At 47.2% G+C, this 20,174-nt stretch overlaps 1 protein-coding gene across 2 annotated transcripts in view; it reads right to left on the bottom strand.

Moving 5' to 3' along the window:
• Positions 1 to 20,174, bottom strand: part of SSH2 (slingshot protein phosphatase 2) — an 85,437-nt gene that overhangs the window by 42,485 nt on the left and 22,778 nt on the right. Inside the window, exon 2 of one of the 2 annotated variants that reach the window (XM_088533105.1) lies at positions 12,153 to 12,196. In XM_088533105.1, the coding sequence (XP_088389231.1) occupies positions 12,153 to 12,196 (44 nt within the window). Of the gene's footprint in view, positions 1 to 827; positions 923 to 12,152; positions 12,197 to 20,174 lie in introns of those variants that run through there. The other variant, XM_088533106.1, reaches the window with a different exon arrangement.

The following is a 20,174-nucleotide window of genomic DNA, read 5'->3' as shown; positions in this document are numbered from 1 at the left end:
TCAGAGAGTCACCCTTAATTGTGTACAAATTAAATGATGATTTGTATCTGCATTTCAAAGGGCTCGGGGCAGCTGGGGAGGCCGATTTTCCAAGCAGCTTAGCCAGGGAGGCAGCGACACCCAGTCTGCACCCTCAATCTGCCCAGGGCCGACGGAGACTACGCGACTGGCACCGGCTGATGTCCCTATAGCGACCTGCGGGTCCTCCTGAGCTTAAGGGTCTCAGTCCTGCCCCCCTGCACAAGTCTGCGGGACAGCAATGAAATAATGATAAAAGAGAGGGGGGAAAAAAAAAGAGAAAAAAAGGAAAAAGAAAATGGAAAAGAAGGGGGGAAGAGAAAAAAAAAGAGAGAAAAGGAAAAAAAGGAGAAAAACGGGGAAGGGGAAAGAAAGGGAAAAAAGGAAACCGAGGAAAAAAGGGAAGAAAAAAGGAAAAGCAGGGAAAAGAAGAGGAAGTATTAAAAAGGGGAGAAGAGAAGAGAAGAAGAAGAGAAGAGAAGAAGAAGAGAAGAGAAGAGAAGAGAAGAGAAGAGAAGAGAAGAGAAGAGAAGAGAAGAGAAGAGAAGAGAAGAGAAGAGAAGAGAAGAGAAGAGCCGGGCACCTAGCGATGAGCCCAAGGCAAGGGCCGAGCGCGGCCCCGTCCCTCCCGGACCCTGCAGAGGGCAGCGCACACGCGGCCGGGGCTCCAACCGCGAAGTGCGACCCCAGCCCCCTTTATTATTATTATTATCTTTTCGGGAAGAAAATTAGAAATGAGCCCGCGGCGGCTGCGAGCGGGACGGGATGGGACGAAACGGGGCGCGGGGCGGCCCGCGGGCGGTACTCACAGCTGCGCGATGGCGCCCTGCGAGATGACGGCGTTGTCGGAGAAGTAGGGGATCATCGCGGGGCTCCGCCGCCGCCGCCACGGCCGCGGGAGCCGCCGCTCTGCCCGCGGCCCCGGCGCACTGCGCAGGAGCGGCCCGGCCGCGGGGCGGGCCCGGCCCGGCCCGGCCCCGGTGCCGGCCCCGCTGCGCCGCCCCCGGCCCGCGCGCACGTGGCGAGCGGCGCCCCCGGGCAGGGAGGGCCCCCCGCGCGGTTGGGCCCCCCGCGCCGACCCCTTTGCGGGCAGGAGCTGCCCGAGGAGCCGCGGCGGGAGCGCAGGGACACGGGGAGCTCCCCAAAACACGCACAAGAGCCCGCCCGGGGGCTGCGGGCGGGAACACCCCCAGCAAGGCCAGCGCTTGCACCTTCCAGATCCGCCTGCTCCAACGCATGAAGCGGAGCATGGGGAAGCAAGGGAGAAGCCCTGGCAGCAGCGCCGCTTCCCTAGGGCCGGGGAAGGCCCCGCAGCGAGGACACACGAGCACGATGGGCTCAGCAGCCGTCCTGGGAGTGGAAACGCAGCGGGAGCGCGGCGGCCTGCGTGGGAGCGGAGCACGCGGCTCCCCAGCGACCTACCCGCCACAGAAACCAGGCCGGGGCACCTGTGATGCAGCCACGATCGGGCGGGTGGAACGGTGCTGCTCCAGTGCCCACCTTCACCCAAAAGCTTCTTCCTACCTGCGAAGCGTAACTTGCAAAGAGGGTCAGAACCAAACAGCTCTCAAACCCTAGAAGTCAAAAAGCAAACCCGTGCCGTGAGGGCAAGTGCTTCAGGTGTGAGACTGGAGCACCCAGCAGTGCGCGCGCCTGAACCGCCTCGGCCACGTCAGGGGTTCGGAAGGAAAAGGACAACAGGCGGAATTTGTGATTCTGCAAGTTTTGCTAGAATGTGGCTCAGTTGCATTAATTTAAGCAATGTCATCTTGTATAGCCAAGAGCGCAGCTCTGGTAAGGGCTCTTCACAGCTGTAAAAAATAAGAATAATAATAAAAAAAAATGCAGTGCCAGCTTGCTGCAGTGCCAAGAGGAAAAAAAAAAAAAAAAGAATCATTGAGTTGAACAGAAATAAAATCAGCTGCAAGAAGCCATGGAAAAATCAGGACGTTAGAGAAACAGGGTAATGTGATGCTTCCAGAGGTCAGGAGACTGGCAAGAACCTCGTCCTGGATAGTAACACATACCACACGTTCATAGACAGAAAAACAAACCCAGAACTGCTGTTCCACTCTAATTAATAACTTGCACAATACTTGAATCGAGCCCTTAGGACTAAATGCATTAAAGATACTGTCCAGACAGATGTCAAAATTCTTACATGCAACTCCCATTACAAAAGCAAGCCCTTACAAACTGCAAACCACAAACGTGGTGCTTAACTGCAAGCCGTCCCCTTAAAGCGGCTACCCATAACATATGGATAATAGATCTGTAAATGAATTAGCCCTGGATTAATACAATCTGGCACTCCACCTCCATATGCCGAGAGACCAAACAAGGACACAAATATCCCAGCTTCTTTTTTTTCTCTTTCAGACTTTAGAAAAGCAGAAGTAGGAAATCTCAAGTAGGTTCATATATGCAGCTTTGCACTAATAAAAGGCATTTGAATCCCTTTGCGTTGCCATAAAGATTGAAGTACCAGGCCTGGCGCTGCCTCGGGGCGACGCGTTAGGCAGATTAGCGCTCCAGCTCCCACTGCTCCCTTCCACATCCCGCTTTTAGCGGACCCCAGGCACAGCCCCCAGTTCTGTGCAAGCCCCCGTGTTCATCCACAGGAGAAGGGGCTTGGGGAGGCTGCAGTGGGGTGCAGGCAGCAGGACCCACGAGGGTAACGGGCTCCTGCTCCGCAAGCAGGTGCCTGCGCGGGGACCAACACGCCGGGAGCCTCGAGCGCCCGACTTGGACGCGACACCAGGGAACAGCCCAAACCAGGGCCGCGCTGCAGCAGAGCATGTGAGCGCAGGCATTAATCACAGCACGGCGCAAATACGTTTGTCTGGGGCCTGAACCGCGTCCCAGCACAGGGCACGGAGCTATATTTTGCGGCAGGAGGGTGTCAATAAAGGAGCCAGGGCAGGTGGGAGCTTTGGGCACACGTGGAGCCCTCTCCGCCAGGTCACAGGACCCGCAGCCGTAAACACGGAGCGCTCGCCGGCTCCGGGATCTTGTTTAACCTTTGAACGCCGAGGAGTAATAAACTACGGTTACAGGCACCACGCAGCCGAGCACAAACACAACCAGACACACGTGCACAAACCCCTGCAAAGGCAACCGGGGCAGCTGCTTGAGCGGCTCCAAGCAGCTACAGAAGTACCTTGAAAAACCCCGAGATGGGGAACATCCAGCCATCAGGAAGAACATGTATGTGCAAGTCTCTTTTATTGACTTTTATTGTGCTATTTGGCAGACCAAAGACTGAAAAGATATGGTTTTATTCATGTAACTATCCTCTTCCATCCCATATCCATATCTTAAAGCTGAACCCTCATGGTAGATTACACCCTGACTTTAGTTTCTTTGTTTTCTGTGTTGGTCCTGCAAATATCTAATAATTTCATGTCCTGCACAGGGCTAGTTGCTTGCAGATGGGATGCTCCTGGTACAGTTGGGGTCTCCGTACCTGAGCAATCAGTAAAAATGCATGAGTTGCTATAGTCGGGTTTTACATCAACATACCCAGATTTGATGCACGCGGAGAACAAGCTGCCGGCCGGACACTGAGCCTTGTCCGTGCACATAGCGCACATGCAAAGAGGGCATTAATCAAGCTAATGTTTCTATCCAAGATCAACAGCTTAAGGCTGGATGGCTGCTTCTTGTCAGGCCGCACGGAAGCGTCAGTGTCACTGTATTCACCCCATCCCATGGGGGGTTGCTGGGTGTCTGCTCACAGGCAGAGATCCTGAATGCTGGAACAGGGACTCTCCCATTCTGCAGCTCCCACTACTGTAACACAAGCCCAGCCCCATGTCGGGGTTCAGGCACCTCTTTTAGTTTCTGGGAAATTTCAACTTAGTTTTACAGATTGCTCCTCTCATGGCTCACTTTACATAGCCCTAAGAAAAGCAATATATTTCCGTAATCTCTCTACTTCCTCCAGTGAGTATGAAAGCTTGGGTATTATTTTAAGTCTGTTTGGACTAAAGTCCAGTTGGAGTAAAGTCACTATGACAGCAAGGAGCACATTTCTGTTCCTCCTGCACAGGAGGGCTCAACAGACCCAATACTTGCAGGTATATGGTCAGGGTGCTAAGCGCAACAGAGATAGTCGTGTATAGGAAAATGGGCTTTAAACTATTGCCATGGGTGTTCATAGATGGAAGCAATGCAGCACCTAGACCTGTGTCTCTCCCAGCTTTTTAGGGGATTATGAAAAAATCACAAGGCTGCCGCGTTAGGCAAACAAAAGCCACCCTCACATCCTCCTTTCACAGCCAGGCGAGCTGCTGCTCAGCCACCTCCACTGCGCGCATGGGAAGTTTGCTCCTTGCTGCTGAGCAGCTGTTTCCTGTGTCATTTACGAAAAGTCACCGAATTTTCAAAACAAAGCGTCGCTGCTCACCGTGGTTTCGGGTCTCACGCAGGCAAAGCCAAAGAGCTCAGAGGCAGCAAGGTCATTTCCGCGCGCAGAGGTGGGGCACAGCGCTGTGTTTTCCTCCCTGGCACCTATATTCAGTCCTTTCCCACACAGAGATGGCTGCATCCCACCTGAGGAGGGGGGAAAGGGTCTGCAAAGGTAGTTTTTAAGAACATAGTGTCACACTCCAGCTGTTGTTGGGGCTCAAAGGATCCCAGCTCCCTTCTGCTCCAGCGGGAGGTCAGTTAACTCATGCCACAGCTCTGAGGACATGTGGCATTGGGTGATGAGCACCGTCTGCAGACTGAGTGGATTAGGAGGACAAACAGATGACTTATCCAATCTAGGGAGACCCTCGAATCACAGAAGCCAACGTGTAAACAGGTAGAGACCAAACTGCAGGGAGGCAGCCGGCACCTCCGGCGCTTGTGTCCTACCACTGCCCCCTGCAGAGCTGCGCTCCGGAGGGACAACTTGGGCCAGGGAAAGTCCTCTGGTCATTTTTAGCATGGCCAGACTAAGACAGCTGCATTTACCTTATCCGTGTTATCAGGAAAACAAAGCAATTTCAGCAGTAGTGGTCACAACAAGCCAACGCACGTAGGGCAGGATGAGATACTGAGCACAGCAAAGAAACGAGCTTTTCCAGGGCTCCGGAGGCAACACAACCCACCCGGGCAGCACTTGCACCAGCTCTATTACCCTCAGTAAGGGAAATTCAACAAAGTAATTAGAAAGGAGCCCATATCTAGATATGGAAAAAAAAAAAAGAAAAAAGGCGGGGGGAGGCAAGCACAGAAAAGGCATGCAAAACTATACTCAAATCCTGAAGAACCAGTCAGAACAGGAAGCCACACTCTAAATTTGGTTATTTAAGCTGTCAAAGAGCATTTCTGTTTTCAGTCCTTGTGCAAAGAATCGGGCAGGCACAGGGGTAGGCTGATAAGCATCGCAGAAAGAACAAGCCTGTGCTTTTAAAGCCCCTTTGGTCAGCTGCCCATCCTGAACAATGATCGGGCTTCTCGGTTGAGAATCCAACACCTATTTTGCAATATTAGCACTTCATTAAACCCTTCCCTCACAAAAACACACACCCAATTGTTGTATTTTACTTATCATTAGATCTTAGAGGGCTTTGAACAGAGAGGTCAGTGCTCAGCTACACCCGTTTTGCAGAAGCAAAGAACTCTGAAGGGACCAGCAGTGCAGGAGAGGGACACAGGCTGTAATTATTGCTCTTTTAACCAATAACACTAGTTTTGGACAGATGGTGCATGCTGAGAAACAACCTTTACTGAAACATCTTCCCGCACAGCTGCCTTCTCCTCCTGCTCCTGTTTTCTATGATGTTTAATACAGCAGGTTTCCTGGAGAGCTGTTTTCCATGCACAATTTAAGGCATTCAAGAGAAGCTTTGAGAAAGCTAGTGCTTTGAATAGGCATTTTTGTTGCCATTCGGAAACTTTGCATCGGATCCAGAAATTCTGTCCCTGTTCCTCAAAACATGCCCCAAACCCCTGCAGATTGCAAACTCTGCAAATCCATCCATGTTTAGCTTTCAAATTTTGCCAAGGGGCTTTTCAAACAGGAGAGTGACCAGAACTGCTGTTTTGAATCCTCCCTTTTCATTTACATTGGGAATCTCTTCTCCACTTGGGTTCCTCTAACCCAAAGCACCCAACTCATGCTCCATAGGAGACACAAACACCTATGGCATCCGTACGGCCGCCTCCTCCGTCGCTCACCTCTACACACGGAGCACAAGGACGCAGCAGCCCAGCTCTTCTGGGTTCATCACTTCTGCGTAGAGCCTTTCATGGGGAAAGGCATGACCAAACTTCAGCCCTTCTACTGCCAAGTTTGTCTTTGCTTTGCTCCTCATTCTGCTGTGCTCACACACGTAGAATGAGAAGCTAACAGGCTTTTCATAAGCTTTCATGTTTTGAGCAAGCTCTCTGCTATAGCATACGTTTACCTTATAGAGTATTGCTTTACTGAGGGTCAAGTCTCACTGCATAAGTCACCTATGCCTTATTGGGACCCATAGGTAAGTAATCAGCAGACTGGACTGAACGTGTTGCAACCACAGACAGAGCATAAAGCTAATTAGCCCTGCCGATACCTGCAATCTAATAAATGCAGATTTTTCTACAAGTGCTATGCACATTACATGATGCCTTTGCTCGCAGTGTGGTGAGAAGGCAACTGGCATTCACAGATCTGCTTTTAGCAATCGTGATGTGTGGTCCACAGAACTTTTCCTGATGGTTAGCAGAGCTGGCAGATTAACAGAACTGCTCTTTATCTCATTATTCTATTCTCTACAGGCAATTGTAGTAAATGCCACAGGGATGCTAAGTTGTCACTAAAAGTAATGGTAGAAAGACGAGTTCAGGAAGCAGCTTCTAAAGATAAGGTTCCTACTCTGGCAGTTTAGTAGTCTCTGGCATGGATAGATTCAAACTCTTCTGCAAAACAATTAAGGGTTCTCTCTTACTCGGGATCCGAGTTAAAATGTCTTGCGCTGCCCTTGGAAGATCCAGCTATAGCTCAAATAGTAACAAAACAACAGCCTGGCAGTCGCTGCAGCGAGCAGAGGAAGTGCAAGGGAGGTTTCGTTGTTAGAACGCACCGCACGTGGCTTCTGGAAGTCCTTCTAACCCAAGATATGCACTAAGTAGATAACTAGACGTGTCAGGAGCATCAAACAGCAATGAGACCTATCTGCAAAGGTTGCTGCACACACAGGATGCTGAGGAATCCCACATCTCAGTGCAGGCCCTAAGTGAGGCTTGGGAAGCACCATCATTTCCAGCCTGCAGGACCCTCTTCTCTCTCCCAGTAGCCAGCACACATCTGCCATAACCCAAATCTTCTAGCAACATCTGCAAGGGGTTTAAGAACCAAAAAGTAGGATTATAATTTACTGAGCTATTGCCGTATACAAAGAAACATACGTGCAAATAACACTTACTACGAAGATACTTAAAAACAACTTTTATACTGTCATTAACCATAAGCTTCTATGGTCTTCCACTCTGAAAAAGAAAGGTATTTACTCACAGCTTGAAACTTGGAGGCGTCTTGGCACATCAACAGTTATCATAGCAATAATCTGATTTGGTTTCCTTCCCAATTCACTCCTGGAAGGAACTATTTTAACTAAGAAAAACAAACCAGAAGGTAAGTGTACTTAAGGCTGCAACAGGCTTAAAACGAAAACACCTTTTCCGCTTGCTCCCACATCTGAAGAAGGAAGCACGAGCACTTTCAGAAAACATTTCCAGCTAGCAGAACACCCACATTTAAAGCATGTTTTCTATAGTGCTTCAAGCAATGACAGGCTCCTCAGGGACCGAGTTTTAGGTACGCAAATGGACTTTATTAGTCTGGCCAAGCGGCAGACCATGAGCTCAAGGAATTGCCCTCGCTAGGCCATGCAGCCTCCAATGCTGCGTTTCAGCAGCCAGCGTTGTTCCAAGGCACAAAAATCCCAGCTTCACACACAGCGTGGAAATGGAGGCACCATTTTAAGCTGAAATCCTAAAAGCAACTAACAGATTCTGACAGCAAATCCAGCGCAGAGTGCAGCAGTGCTGCTGCCACAGGGCCCTGGAGATGTCCCTTGTCAGCAAAACAAAGATGCTGAATCCTTGCAAGCTTGGGTACAAAGAGCACACAAAAATGGAAACGTTAATATGTCTGTTGGTGTAAACACAACGTAGAAAGTTTAACAAACATGCATTTTAGGTTAAGTTTTAATAAACTCATGATGTAGAGAGATTGTAAAAGAGATGCCCATTAAAAGTTTATTTAGGAAATAAAAATAGCATAAAAAACCTAAGTTGGGATACCCAGGGAGAGAAAAATAGGCCAGCTAGTTGTAACAGCATCCAAAACCCTAATAAAAGTGGCTAGATCACTGTGAACGTAACAAAAAATACATTGTCCAGCACATTGGCTCATCTGGTAGCTCTATATAAGTTCTACTAGCCATGAGTCTGACAAAGAGGACATGGGTTTTCCTGATGGGAAACTCCAGAGGAAGATCTTGGATCCCACATTAGGAATGGAGAGACCCATGGCCTATAAGCCTGGTCACAGCAACTGTAGGGACAGGAACTTTTTGGTCTGCCTTTGGAGTGGGGCTAGGGTATCTGAGGGACAAGCCTGAATAACTTGCAGTAGGGAAGCCAAGATAATTCTTACTTATTTGCTCAGCTTCAGGTATTTGGAGCATTAATCTGCTGAAGTTTTCAGCAACGCACAGAGGTCTCCATGGAAGTTAGGGATGCATTGACCATACCCATCTATTTCCCTCACATAGGAAAACAAAGGGATCCTCTTTGTACTAGTACAAAGAACTTTTCCAGAAAATACTGTTTCAAGTATCTTCCACAGATTAATGCAGAGCACATGCAAATTCTTTTTCTGCACACCTAATAGCTCTTTCCATCTTTTGGGAAGGAGCTTTCAAGTGGATTCTGCTAGTTCACAGAGCAGAAAACTCCTCATCCTCTGCAGAATTATGCTAGTGGAAGCAACCTCAACAGCATCTAAAGAAGGAGCAGACATTCTGGGAGAGAACTTGAGGGGCACACAAGTGGGGAAGTGGATTGATTGAACCGTGTGTTCTTCATGCAGCCAAACTCCAAAGAGGCAAGTGCAGACTCGTCATGTCGTTTGACTGCTCTGCAGCATTTCTAACAGCATTTTCATGCTGCCTGTGAACCTCCATGAGACTTGAGACAGTCCATGCAGCTACAGTGCTGTTGGGCTCGATCTTGAAGGTCTTTTCAACCATAATGGTTCTATGATTCTGTGCTCTGTAGTGCTACGTCCTAAAGAGCGTGCGAGTCAGGACCCACATACATGAAGAAGATTGTACCTACAATCGTTTACCTACCTACAAGTTTAAGCTCATATTTAAAACTCTTCTCTCTGCCTTTTTGGAGGATGTGTTGGATTGGTTGCTCTTCATAGCTTGTGCTCAGTGAGCACTAATAATGCACGCTGACATTCTGCTGTCCTTTCCACATGTTCTCCTTCACCTCAGTATATCCCATATCTCAGAGAAAAAAGGTAACACTGGAAAACTAAGAGAAGTTAGTCAAAAAAATGCTACCCATTTGCTTGCCAAATGTGGAACACTTATTTGAAACAGCAATCCTCTGAGTGTGTAGAAAGGCACAGGGAGGAAGAGCATGGGAACATGCTACTTCATCTTCAAGACTGACCACTGCAAAAATCTTTTACCAAGCACATCCTTCTGCTTAAGCCTACAGTTTAAGCTAAACTTTTTGCCACTTCAGCATTAATATCTCTGTTCAATAATATCCTACTTAATAAATACTAAAATGTGATGTTATTATTTCCCTGCTAGGCTTTTAGCCACGGTGCTACTCTCATATTTGATGCCCAGCTAACGGGAGGAGTTTGGGCACACATGGTGAAAGCAGCACATTGTACTTGAGTTCAGGACCTGGATGGACTCCTTCAGAAGAAGGATTTTATAAAGGCAAAAAAAAAAAAAAAAAAAAACAAACACCCCAAAACAACAACAAAACACTCCTAATACTGACTGTGGCCACAGCCAGGTCACCTGAATTGCACCTCAGCACAGTGTCACCAGCGGAGCACTGCCCAGACAGGCAGCTAGGAAGGTCAGACTTGCTAAGAGTGACTTGGATTAACACTCAGCTCATACTGTGGTTTTGCTTTCAAGGCCACACTTAGTCCCCTGCCTTTCCACTATGTGAACTACTAATAATCACTACTCGCTACCCAACTGGAGACTGCATGGATGTGCTCAAAAGCTGTCTGTGGACATCTGCTGCTCCTGCACAGCAGAATTTCAGGTTAGTGACTTACTGTATTTCACTACTACTACTATTTATAGTATTCTACTCAAATACATTTAAACATCCACCTGCTTGTTTTCCCTTGTTGTTGACCCCAGCAATAGGAGTCACAGAGCTATGATCACCACATCAACAGCAGGTTTCTTCCTATCCCAGGAAGCTATTTTAAATACATTAAAACAAAAAACAAAAAACAAACACTCTTCGAGATTTCAAACTTAGAATTGCTGCTAGCTGCCCACAATAATTAATACCTCCCATCTCCTCCAATATATAGTTTAGCCTAAGATCAAGTCACGAGTTGATCTTGTGACTGCTGGAAGGCCTGCTAAGAGTGAAATTAGAGTAGCAGTCAACATGTTCAGTTTGAGCCTTTGGGCATTGTGCTTTCCAGCTTTCCCCTGAGCCACTGAAGTTGTAAAATGAAGAAACAGATTCTTAGATCATCGTTTAAGGGAAGAAGAGTGAAGGAAACAGATTAGTTCTCAGAGCCACACCAGTAATTGTAGGACTACACTGAAGTCACGGGATTGTGCAACCATAACAACTTTCTTTTGCTGCTTCATCAGAGTTGATCCCAAAACCAAAGCCCAGGTCTTGTTTAAGCCTTTCAAATAATAGAAGTTACCGCCTCCATCACTACCCACCCACACAAACAACATTAAATAAGGAACTAAAACACCCAAAGAGCTCACAAAAGGAGGACTATTTCACCTTCACTTGCCCTTTACTCTCTCTGGAAGGAGTCTTATTCCCTTCATAAAATTTGTCTGCAGCATTTTAAGCCAAGAAAATGCTCCTACTGCTCAAGTTGCCTAGTCGCACATCCAGGTTTTGCTTTTAGTGCGGTTAGATAAAATAATTCTTTTCATGGCTTAATGGATAGGAGACGGTCTGCAAGACCCCCAGAAATCCATCCTTACACTATAAAAATGCCATCAGTACCTGTTACCATGCAGCAGCTGAGTATTGTTTTGTTTTTTAACAGATAAGCATTTGCCAGAAAAAGAAGCAATTGAGAATGAATAACTCCATGCAAAACAATCCCAATGAAAACAAAACAAAAACAAACCCAAACTGGATTCTCACTGTTCTCCTGTCCTCGAGTAGAAATTTCACCAGACAGCGTGCAGCAATGAATATCTATGCACCCACTAAATGCCCTGTTTTAAGCAGCAGGTGGCCTCACGGCCTATGGTCACCCTGTGCTTGATCTTCTAGAAAAACAGCTTTGCACAACTGCACACAAGGACATAACCAGTAGAGGAAGAAACACAGACAGAGGATGACCAGCAGTGCTGAAGTCTCTGCCGTGCTAATCCTGCTGCTAAGATAATTCACATGAGATCTTAATGGCAACAGGGAGACATTTTAGCTAGGGAACACGAGTTGAGTGATACAGCTATTCCACTCGCAGCCCTTCTGATGATGGGCCAAGTCCTAAGAAGTGACACACATGACAGCAGGGGAGGAACAAAACAACCTGCAGCAAAAGCAAAGCCTCCAGACACAGAAGTGCAGTATCGCCATCCTGTTCATAACACAACCACAGCTGAGACACCATCTCTTGGATGCAAGTAACAACTGGAGAAGACATTACCTGACACCTCTGTGAATTGTCCCCATGTTTTGGGTGTGTGATTCACTAGACTTTACCCCATTGCAGCAAACCCTTTTCTGGGGCATCATGTAGGTCATGGTTATACATATTAGTTTCTCAGTAAGGTCAAGACAAAATTCTGCAAGATTAGCAGTAGCCAGAAATGATGCATGTTTGGGTGGGTTTAAAGCACAGCTGTGGGGCATTACAGCACGACAAGCACCCCGCAAGCCCCAAGTCATATTCTTACCTTCTGGGCTGGGACCGGCATTCTTCTTCCCCACTGTCTGCCTCCTGTATAGAGGAGAAAAAAAAAAAAAGTTAATATTATTTAATATAAGCAGAATCCGAAAGACTTTTGCATTTCACTGATTTGACTGTAGAAGGCAAAGGGAAACTCTTGCTGCTTCTGCATACAGTCCTCATCGCACAGGGACTCACCTTCCACTTCGCTGCCATTTCATGTTCCCTCAAAACCCTTTTAGGAATTTTGTCACTGCAGGATTTAGCACGCTTCTGCATGGCCTTGCAGTGACCCCTGCCAACAAGGAGGGCCAGGAGCCAAACACTTAGCTTACTTCTTGCAGAGAGAGAGAAAAAAATTCCTTTTAAATCTTTTATATCTATAGTATATTCATTGATATCCCAGTGTCAGCAATCAAACTGAAGAATTCACCAAACCAGCAAGTAATAAACCTGCCAAATGGGCTTGGGTGAATGCAGATAGATTAGGAAGTGGAAATTTGACATACTACGCTGCTTTAGATGCAAAATGAATAGGCACAATCTCTAATGTGCTGTGGAATTTTACTGGGCTTACCTACTAAAGCCCAAAGCGATAACTCGACAGAGAGATCTTGAGCAATTAATTCCACTTCACAGTACATTTACATATGTATTACTAGGAAATAGCTAGAAATGGGGGGTAAGATCCATTTTATCAGTGAAAACATAATCACACATTTATGTTGGTCTGTAGGAGTGAACACCCTTTGCTTTGGGCATCCCTTTTGCAGAAGGGGGCACATCCAGGGAGAGCATTTGACTGCAAAGAACAATCCAGCAGAAGCTGCACAGAGCCAACCCAAAAGGGAAAGACAGCATGGGGCCATGCTGTGCTTTGGTCATTTTCACATCATCTTTTAAGGTTAAGACAGACCTTTTGTTAGTGAAGACCTTGGCAAGCTTTGGATCATGCAGTCATACAGTGAACTACTATATTCTGTAGCTGTGCATTGCTCCTGAACTGGAGAATCGGTTTATTAGACTCCTGAAGGCAAATGCAAGATGATGCACTTCCACTGTGCTTCTGAAACAGCAAAGCAAGGGGAAAAGGGAGTCTCCAGTTGCCCTTCTGCAAACACCTAAAGGACAGGTTGAATTCTGAAGGCAAAACGTCAGCCGAAAACAACCACGTTTCACCCGGTGCTGAAGTTAAAGAGGCCGTTTACACGAGCACCCTGTCATGTCACTTTGCCCAGCTACCTTTGCAACAGATCCCAGTAAAGTTCTTCCCCGGCTGTACAGGACTGCTCAGAACTTTCTTCCTCTTCAGCTTTCCTCGACCAAGCGTTTTTGAGGATGCCCCATCATGCACATGTTGCTTTCTGTGATTACACACCATGACGCACAGATGGAAAACAAGAAAAGGTGGGGGAGAGATTTCATGGGCTAGGGGAAGGATGGGAAAGGAGATAAATGTCAATCCTAAATGGAATTGGTGGAAAAAAGGGAGAGAGGAACTACGCACCCCTATGCTTCTTGCTCGGTCCCACCAAAAAGAGCATGTACAGACCTGCCACCCAGGGGCAGGAGAGGAAATGAAGCAACAGGAGAGACAGAAATTAGGCACATTTACAAAATATACAGAGCCTGACGCATTTAAGCGTCGAGCTCAGAAAAGGGGAGGAGTGGAAAAATTAAGTTTCCGTAAGATAACTGCATAAACAGTTCAAAAGATTGCCAGGAAGCAGCGTCTATGCTATTGGTGCTTATTGTCTGAAATGCTCCTATTCAGTTCACTATTTAATACACAGTGACATGCAGGCGCTTCTGCTGGGTAGTTTACGTCAGTACCTCATATTTAAAGGATCTGAATCTACTGGATATGAAGATATCAAGAAAAAAATACGCTTACTACAGGTGCTGTATTTCAAAGAACAGAACTAGAACAAGAACATGAGGTAGTTCAGTGGAGCCACCTGCAACAAAAAATTCAAGCTAAAACCTGCAGACCATCTACAACAAGCAAGAGCTGGCAGAAATACCTTCCACTCATCACACCTTGACATTAGCTGAGCATTTCAGCCACTCGATAAGGGAGCAGCAGACCCTTCCCCATCAAACAGGCAGCCCCAGGGAATTCCACAGTTAAAGGCAAACAAGTCGCAGCATCGTTTGGAAGGGATGAAACGTGCAGACCAAGGGCGGCCAGCGGAGGAGCTCCTGCACTCCGGGGAGCCGGGCCCTCGTTCCGGAGAGGCTCGGCCGGCTGCGCGCGCTGCCTGGCCGGACACGCCGGGATGCTCCGCGCTGCAGACCCCAGATTTGCCTTGCTAAAGAAGGAATCCAGGGGAGCGCAGTCACTTTCTGTTATTCAACCTTTTGCAATAACCGCACTGGCTCAGGCTGCATCTGGACCAGACTGTTGTCCACAGCTCCAGACACTGGACAGCTGTCCTGGCAATCTGTGCTCCAAGGGCAGTCAAAGGCTGCCTGTGTTTTGACTGTGCTGTTTAACACCTTCCAGGCAGTAGCTACTCAATAGACCATGTCACTCACTTTGCTTTGGTCCTCTTTTGGCTTGACAGGTGGTAATAAGGCCTTAAATACGCAGCACTAACTTTGCTAAAGGAAGGAATTCGCTAGTGCTTAACTGCATGAAACTGCAAGAAAATAGTAAGTATTTCTAGAACATTTCTAGAACAAGCAAAGTCTGATTCATTCCAAAATGCTTCACATACCTCCTGGTCTTGCTCCCCTTCCCCTAAATGCATTACCTGTGATCCCAGGCACCAGCACTTCTCCAAATGGAGCATACAGTTGGCTTCTACCCAGTTCTGGGAAGTGTAGATGCTTCCCAGTGGGTTGGAGTGAAAAACACTGCGGTGAAGAAGGTGGCTCTGAGTCCTGAGCCTGCACCATGTCCCTCTCGGCCATGAAGCAGCAGCATCGGAGTGTCCTGCAGCACAGCCCAGCCCAAGCTCAAGGACATCTCATTCACAGAATCACTCGAGCCACCTCCTCAGCACCACAGCAGTTACAGCAGAGGTACATGGTGCAGTTAAACACCCCCAGGCAGTGCCAGAAAGGACAGAGCCCATCGCCCTTCCTTTTGGGAGCAAAGGCCCCTCTGTTGCAACTGGCTCCGCGAAACCAGGGCAGACACTGGGATTGCAGTTACCACCATGAGCTTTGCCCCATTTCCATCGCTCCGGGCTGCCTGACCTGAGGCAATGACCCCACAGCATTAGGATGGCGTTGGATGGGGATGACAAACACAAACCTAGGAAAGACAGAACCATCCACAGCCTCTCATCCAGAACGCTGCACCACCTTAAGCACTCAGCGTGCTACGTGTCCTCAACTAGATCAGCAAGACAAGATCCAGCCCCAGCTATGCACATAGATAAGAAAACAGTTCAAAAGAGCCTATCTCAAGTCCTTTTGATCCGCTGTTGCGGATGTGTTGGTTATCCCTGGAACTTCTCAGATCTTGCCAGAACCTGAGCTCCAATACGTTCCCTGTGGGTTGACAAGATGTGCGAGCGTGCAGGAGTGGCTATCGGAGGGGAGAAAGAGGTTTCACTGCATGCAGGGTAGCTAAAGACGTGATAGCTGTTTTCGAACAAGTCAGAACAGCTCGAGAGCATATGTTTGGCTAGAGAACGGGTTCCTCAAACCCAAGATAACAGAAAGGAACTGAAAGGAGCACTGGAAGTCTCTGCTGTACTGTTGAGTAACCCAAGCTATGCAAGCAGCATTTTCTGTATTAAAATGAAAGCCTTGATTCATGTGCTGAGGAGATCCTGGTCACAGCAACTGGCAAGTTGGGTATCCTATTAGCAAAAATCTTACCCACGAACAGAAGAAGATCCTGAAACTTGCCCCTTGTTATCTTAGCTCCACTCAAAATTCATCCTTCAAAAGCTCGGTGTGGAGGAGGCTAGACATGACCCATCAATCACCATCTGAAGCTCTGAGAAAATCTCTAATATTAGACATAAACATGGCGGATGCGTGTCAGAAGTGCAGCTATTCACAACAGACCTGACTGTATCTACAAAAACAGAACCTTAGTCAAGTGCCCATTTTTCTCCATGGAGCTTTTCCAACCTGAGACTCAGGTATCTGAACACTAAAATATGCCTCTAACCATCTTCCAAGGACCCCTCTGCAAATGCATCCCATACTTTCTCACAGACAGAAGGGCTTCAGTATGAAAGGAGCTGCTTGAAATGCTCCCCTGTTCCCCATACCTAACCACTACTGGCTTCCCTCGTGCACACTGGATGCTGCCATCCAGTTTATACCACACCTATCCAAGGGCTTTTGCACTTCTGGTCCGTATATAACCCTGCAACTGCAAAAAGTCACACCACCCTCCCCAATTGCCAGCCCAAAGTAGGCTGCAATGACAAGTCACCCCACTAGAGGGGAGGGCAGGACAGAGAAGACATGGCCAGCGCATGGTCAAGTGCATTTCCCTTGCTGAAGGGAACGACTTCAGCACTGAAATGACTACTAAACCAAGCAGCTTCAGGTTTTCTTGCCATTTTTCCGTATATTCCCCAAGGGCGGGAAGCATTGCTGCAGTGTGGTAAGTCATCAGCCAAAAAGTGGATCAAAACCTATAAACATTTCTTTCCATGGAGATCTTTAGTAAAAGGCAACTGGCAATGAGAAGGAGCGTGATGATTGTCTGAGCAGAGAGCATCCTCAGACCCTGGAACAGGGGCCATCTGGAGATGCAACCTGGGCTAGTGACACATTGCAGCTTTTCAGCCTGTAGCCCCCGCGCTCTCCTCGCCCTGCAGCACACGCTGGAACGAGAGCAATAGCCGTGAGGATCCAGCAGCTTCTGCAGATGCTGCTCAGATTCCTGATGCTGGATTGCTCCAGACCCAGGCCAGCCGCTTCGAGCGGTGCCGATGTGCTCCAGAGGGAGTCCTGCCCTGCTTTCCTTGACCAGAAACAGAGGCCTCGGGGGAAACGGAAGGAATGAGTCGTGTAGCTCTAACTAGGCCACAGTATTAAAGGCAGTTTAAAGTGAAAGATGAAAAATTCCATCCCTGCTCCTTCCAGGCCATGTAGGACAGAATATGCAAAACATTAATCCTGTTTTTCCTTTGATCCACTGCCAACTATCTGTCATCAAAAGGGCAAGGAAGAGGAGAGAAATTTTTTAGCATTATTCTGTTCTATACAATGGGAGCCACTCCATGTCACGCAGACAATTCTGTTTTTATAAATCTCCTTTCTGCAGACTGATGCAATGATAAAGACTCAATTTGCATTCTTATGTTCCGCAACTGGAGTTGTCTGCCTGTATTTAGCATTAGGAACATCCCAGCGGGTTCTTTGTAAAAGATATAGTTATTAACAGAAGTCATGCGTCTAACATTTATTACATTTCTATTAACAGAGAACATTTCATACAGACTACACCCTGAATATACATCTCTCACATCTTAAATGAGATTCCAATTTAATAACTGCTTGCTACATACGATTTTATGCCAACATACCTGACTGCAGACAGCGCCTGGGAAACGTGCTCATCCGACGTGCACGGTCCCAGAGCCATCCGTGTGACCATTCCTACTGGACAAGGCTCTCCCGAGGCCTCCACGCTGTGCTCATAGACATGACAACACGCTTGTCCCAGCTAACACACTGCACAATTCCTCTCCCCTTCTCCATTTCCTAAGTCTTGGCTAGGTGTTGCTTTTTGCGTGGGCAACTTCATTATTTTCACTCTGTGCTACATTTTCCCCTTTTATAAATGCTAGTAGAGACTGCCTGTAAATGCCTTATTGGAAGACAGATTTTTTTTTTCATCTTCCTCTTACTGAAGTACAATTAGTTCTTATTAATGAAATAATAACTTCTTATTTACGAAGCAGAAATTTATTAAATGTGGATCCCACCAAACCTGCAGCAAGATTCAGATGCATCTGTGCCATTAGAGACAATTTTTTACCTAACATTGTCCATCATACATCAAGTGATCAATTCTGGACTCCATTTCAAAGTAGGTACCTTGGAGAAAAGGCTTGAAATTAACAACTTTCTATATTTCTGCCTACCCTTTCCTTGGTGAGATCCCATCCAGTTGTTCAAACATCCGCTAAGAGCCTCTGAGCTGAACGTGACCTTTGTTGGGAAGACGACAGCTGCTTTAATCAAACCAGAGGCTGTGCATTCAGGCACGGATCCAGGTGTTAATTCATACAAATGTTCCCCTACGTGAGTAAAAGGGAGAGCATCCTCTGTTTTCCCAGTGTATATTTGTTTGGGCTGCAGAGCGCATTCCCAGCTCCCCCATGCAGGAGCTCTCCTCGTGTGTCAGCCGCTGTTAAGCAAGTCCGTGCAAACCCCAACCCCTCCCCAAACCATTGCCCAACGCGTGGATAACCCAGCGTGGTTGAGGTTTGCAGAGGGGGAGCCATCGGGGCACTCGCGGCCTTCCCTCTAATGCAACAAAATCACCCAGAGATACCCAGAGTGTTCACTGCGCGTTTGGATTCCTCGGGGCTCAACTCGGTCGTTGACGCAGACACACAGTGACACCGAAGGGGCCATCGGGTTTCCAGCACAGGACTGGCATTAAATGCCCACAGACACAACTGAATAGAGCTCCTTAAAGTCAAAGGGACCAGGGTCCATGCGCAGGCTTCACACACCGCTGAAGTTCAGCACCTTCCACGATGAATTATTCAAGAGATGTCCTAACCAACAGCAGGCCCTAGGCAAGATTGAATCCTGTCAATAAGCTCAAATCATCTGCTGGGACAAAACAAGTCAAATGTTTAAGTGAGACTGCCAAATATATTACATATTTCTGTAGCAGAGGGACCTTCATACAGTAGTCTGAGTTGTATCAATCTTTTAAATAAACTGCGTTAGCATAAAACCCACACAGGCTGCATTTGCAGTAAGGCTGAAGCGCCAGCAACAACACTGTGTGGTAAAAGCAGCAAAGGCTGCCTTGAAAACCTGCGTTGAGAAGAGCTTCCCTTTTCCTGTAAGAGACCCAGGAGCACGGACGGACTGGACGGCAACAGCTTCAGCTCCGAGCTGCACTTTGGAGTCTTTTGGTGGTAAAAATGCTGGTTTGACCACAAAAACTGGGCAGCCAGAGTTCACAAGTCCCACAGCAGCAGCAAGGAGCACAGAGGCAACCAGATGTCCACAGTGATTTGTGTGAACTGATTTTGGAAGAGGAGATTATGGAAGCCCTAACAGTAACACATACGTCCCCAGCAGGTCTCAAAGCTGATATTTAAACCAGTTCACTTCACACGCTCTCAGTCTCTGAGGAAGGCCAACTTTAACCATCATTAAGGATTATGAAACTAATTAATAAAGTCACCTGGTACGCACTAGAGAACTAGCTCACAGTCACCTTTTGAAATACTTACATTTGCCATTGCACTAAAAAAAAAAAAAAGAAAAAAAGAAAGAAAGAAAGAAAAGAAAAAGAAAGAAAGAGAGAGTTGACCAGGAAGCCTTTAAGTTTGACGCAGAAGTTCTTCAAAAAGCCAAGCTAAGCAAACCAGGCCACAAATTGAAAGAAGGAACTGCGTGGGGTTTTACACAGTTTTTTAGCTCTCCAAAGCCACACAGGGATAAGGTGTCTCCCTCTCCCATCATTATTTGTAAGAAATGCCTTGAGTGAACACTTTTCCTCCTCATATTTCTTCTGTTCGACACCAGCAATAGCTTTTTGCAGCCAAGTTTTTATTCAGAGGTCGGCATTCCTTCTGGATTGTTTTCCATATCGCTTTGCTGCATCAGTAATTGGTATATTTAGGTCAAAGCCTTTTTGCTCTTGCTCTGGAAAATGCAAAACCAAGTTCCTTATCAAAGCTTTCATGTTTCTTCCAGCCAAGAGATTTATGCAAGCTTTGTTTAGGTTAGACCTCATTAAAACTACAGAAATAAAACTCTAAAGCACTTGAACACAGAAATAAGAAGCCTCCAACTGGTACAAGAGAAGTCAAGATGAGAAATTGTGTGACGTAGTCGGTGACAGTACACCACAAGAACA

This window comes from Tinamus guttatus, unplaced genomic scaffold, assembly GCF_059628265.1.
Source record: "Tinamus guttatus ecotype Peru unplaced genomic scaffold, ASM5962826v1 Tinamus_guttatus_pri_ptg000480l, whole genome shotgun sequence".
In the NCBI taxonomy this organism is placed as follows: Eukaryota; Metazoa; Chordata; class Aves; order Tinamiformes; family Tinamidae; genus Tinamus; species Tinamus guttatus.
This window is presented reverse-complemented; position numbering and strand designations above follow the sequence as displayed.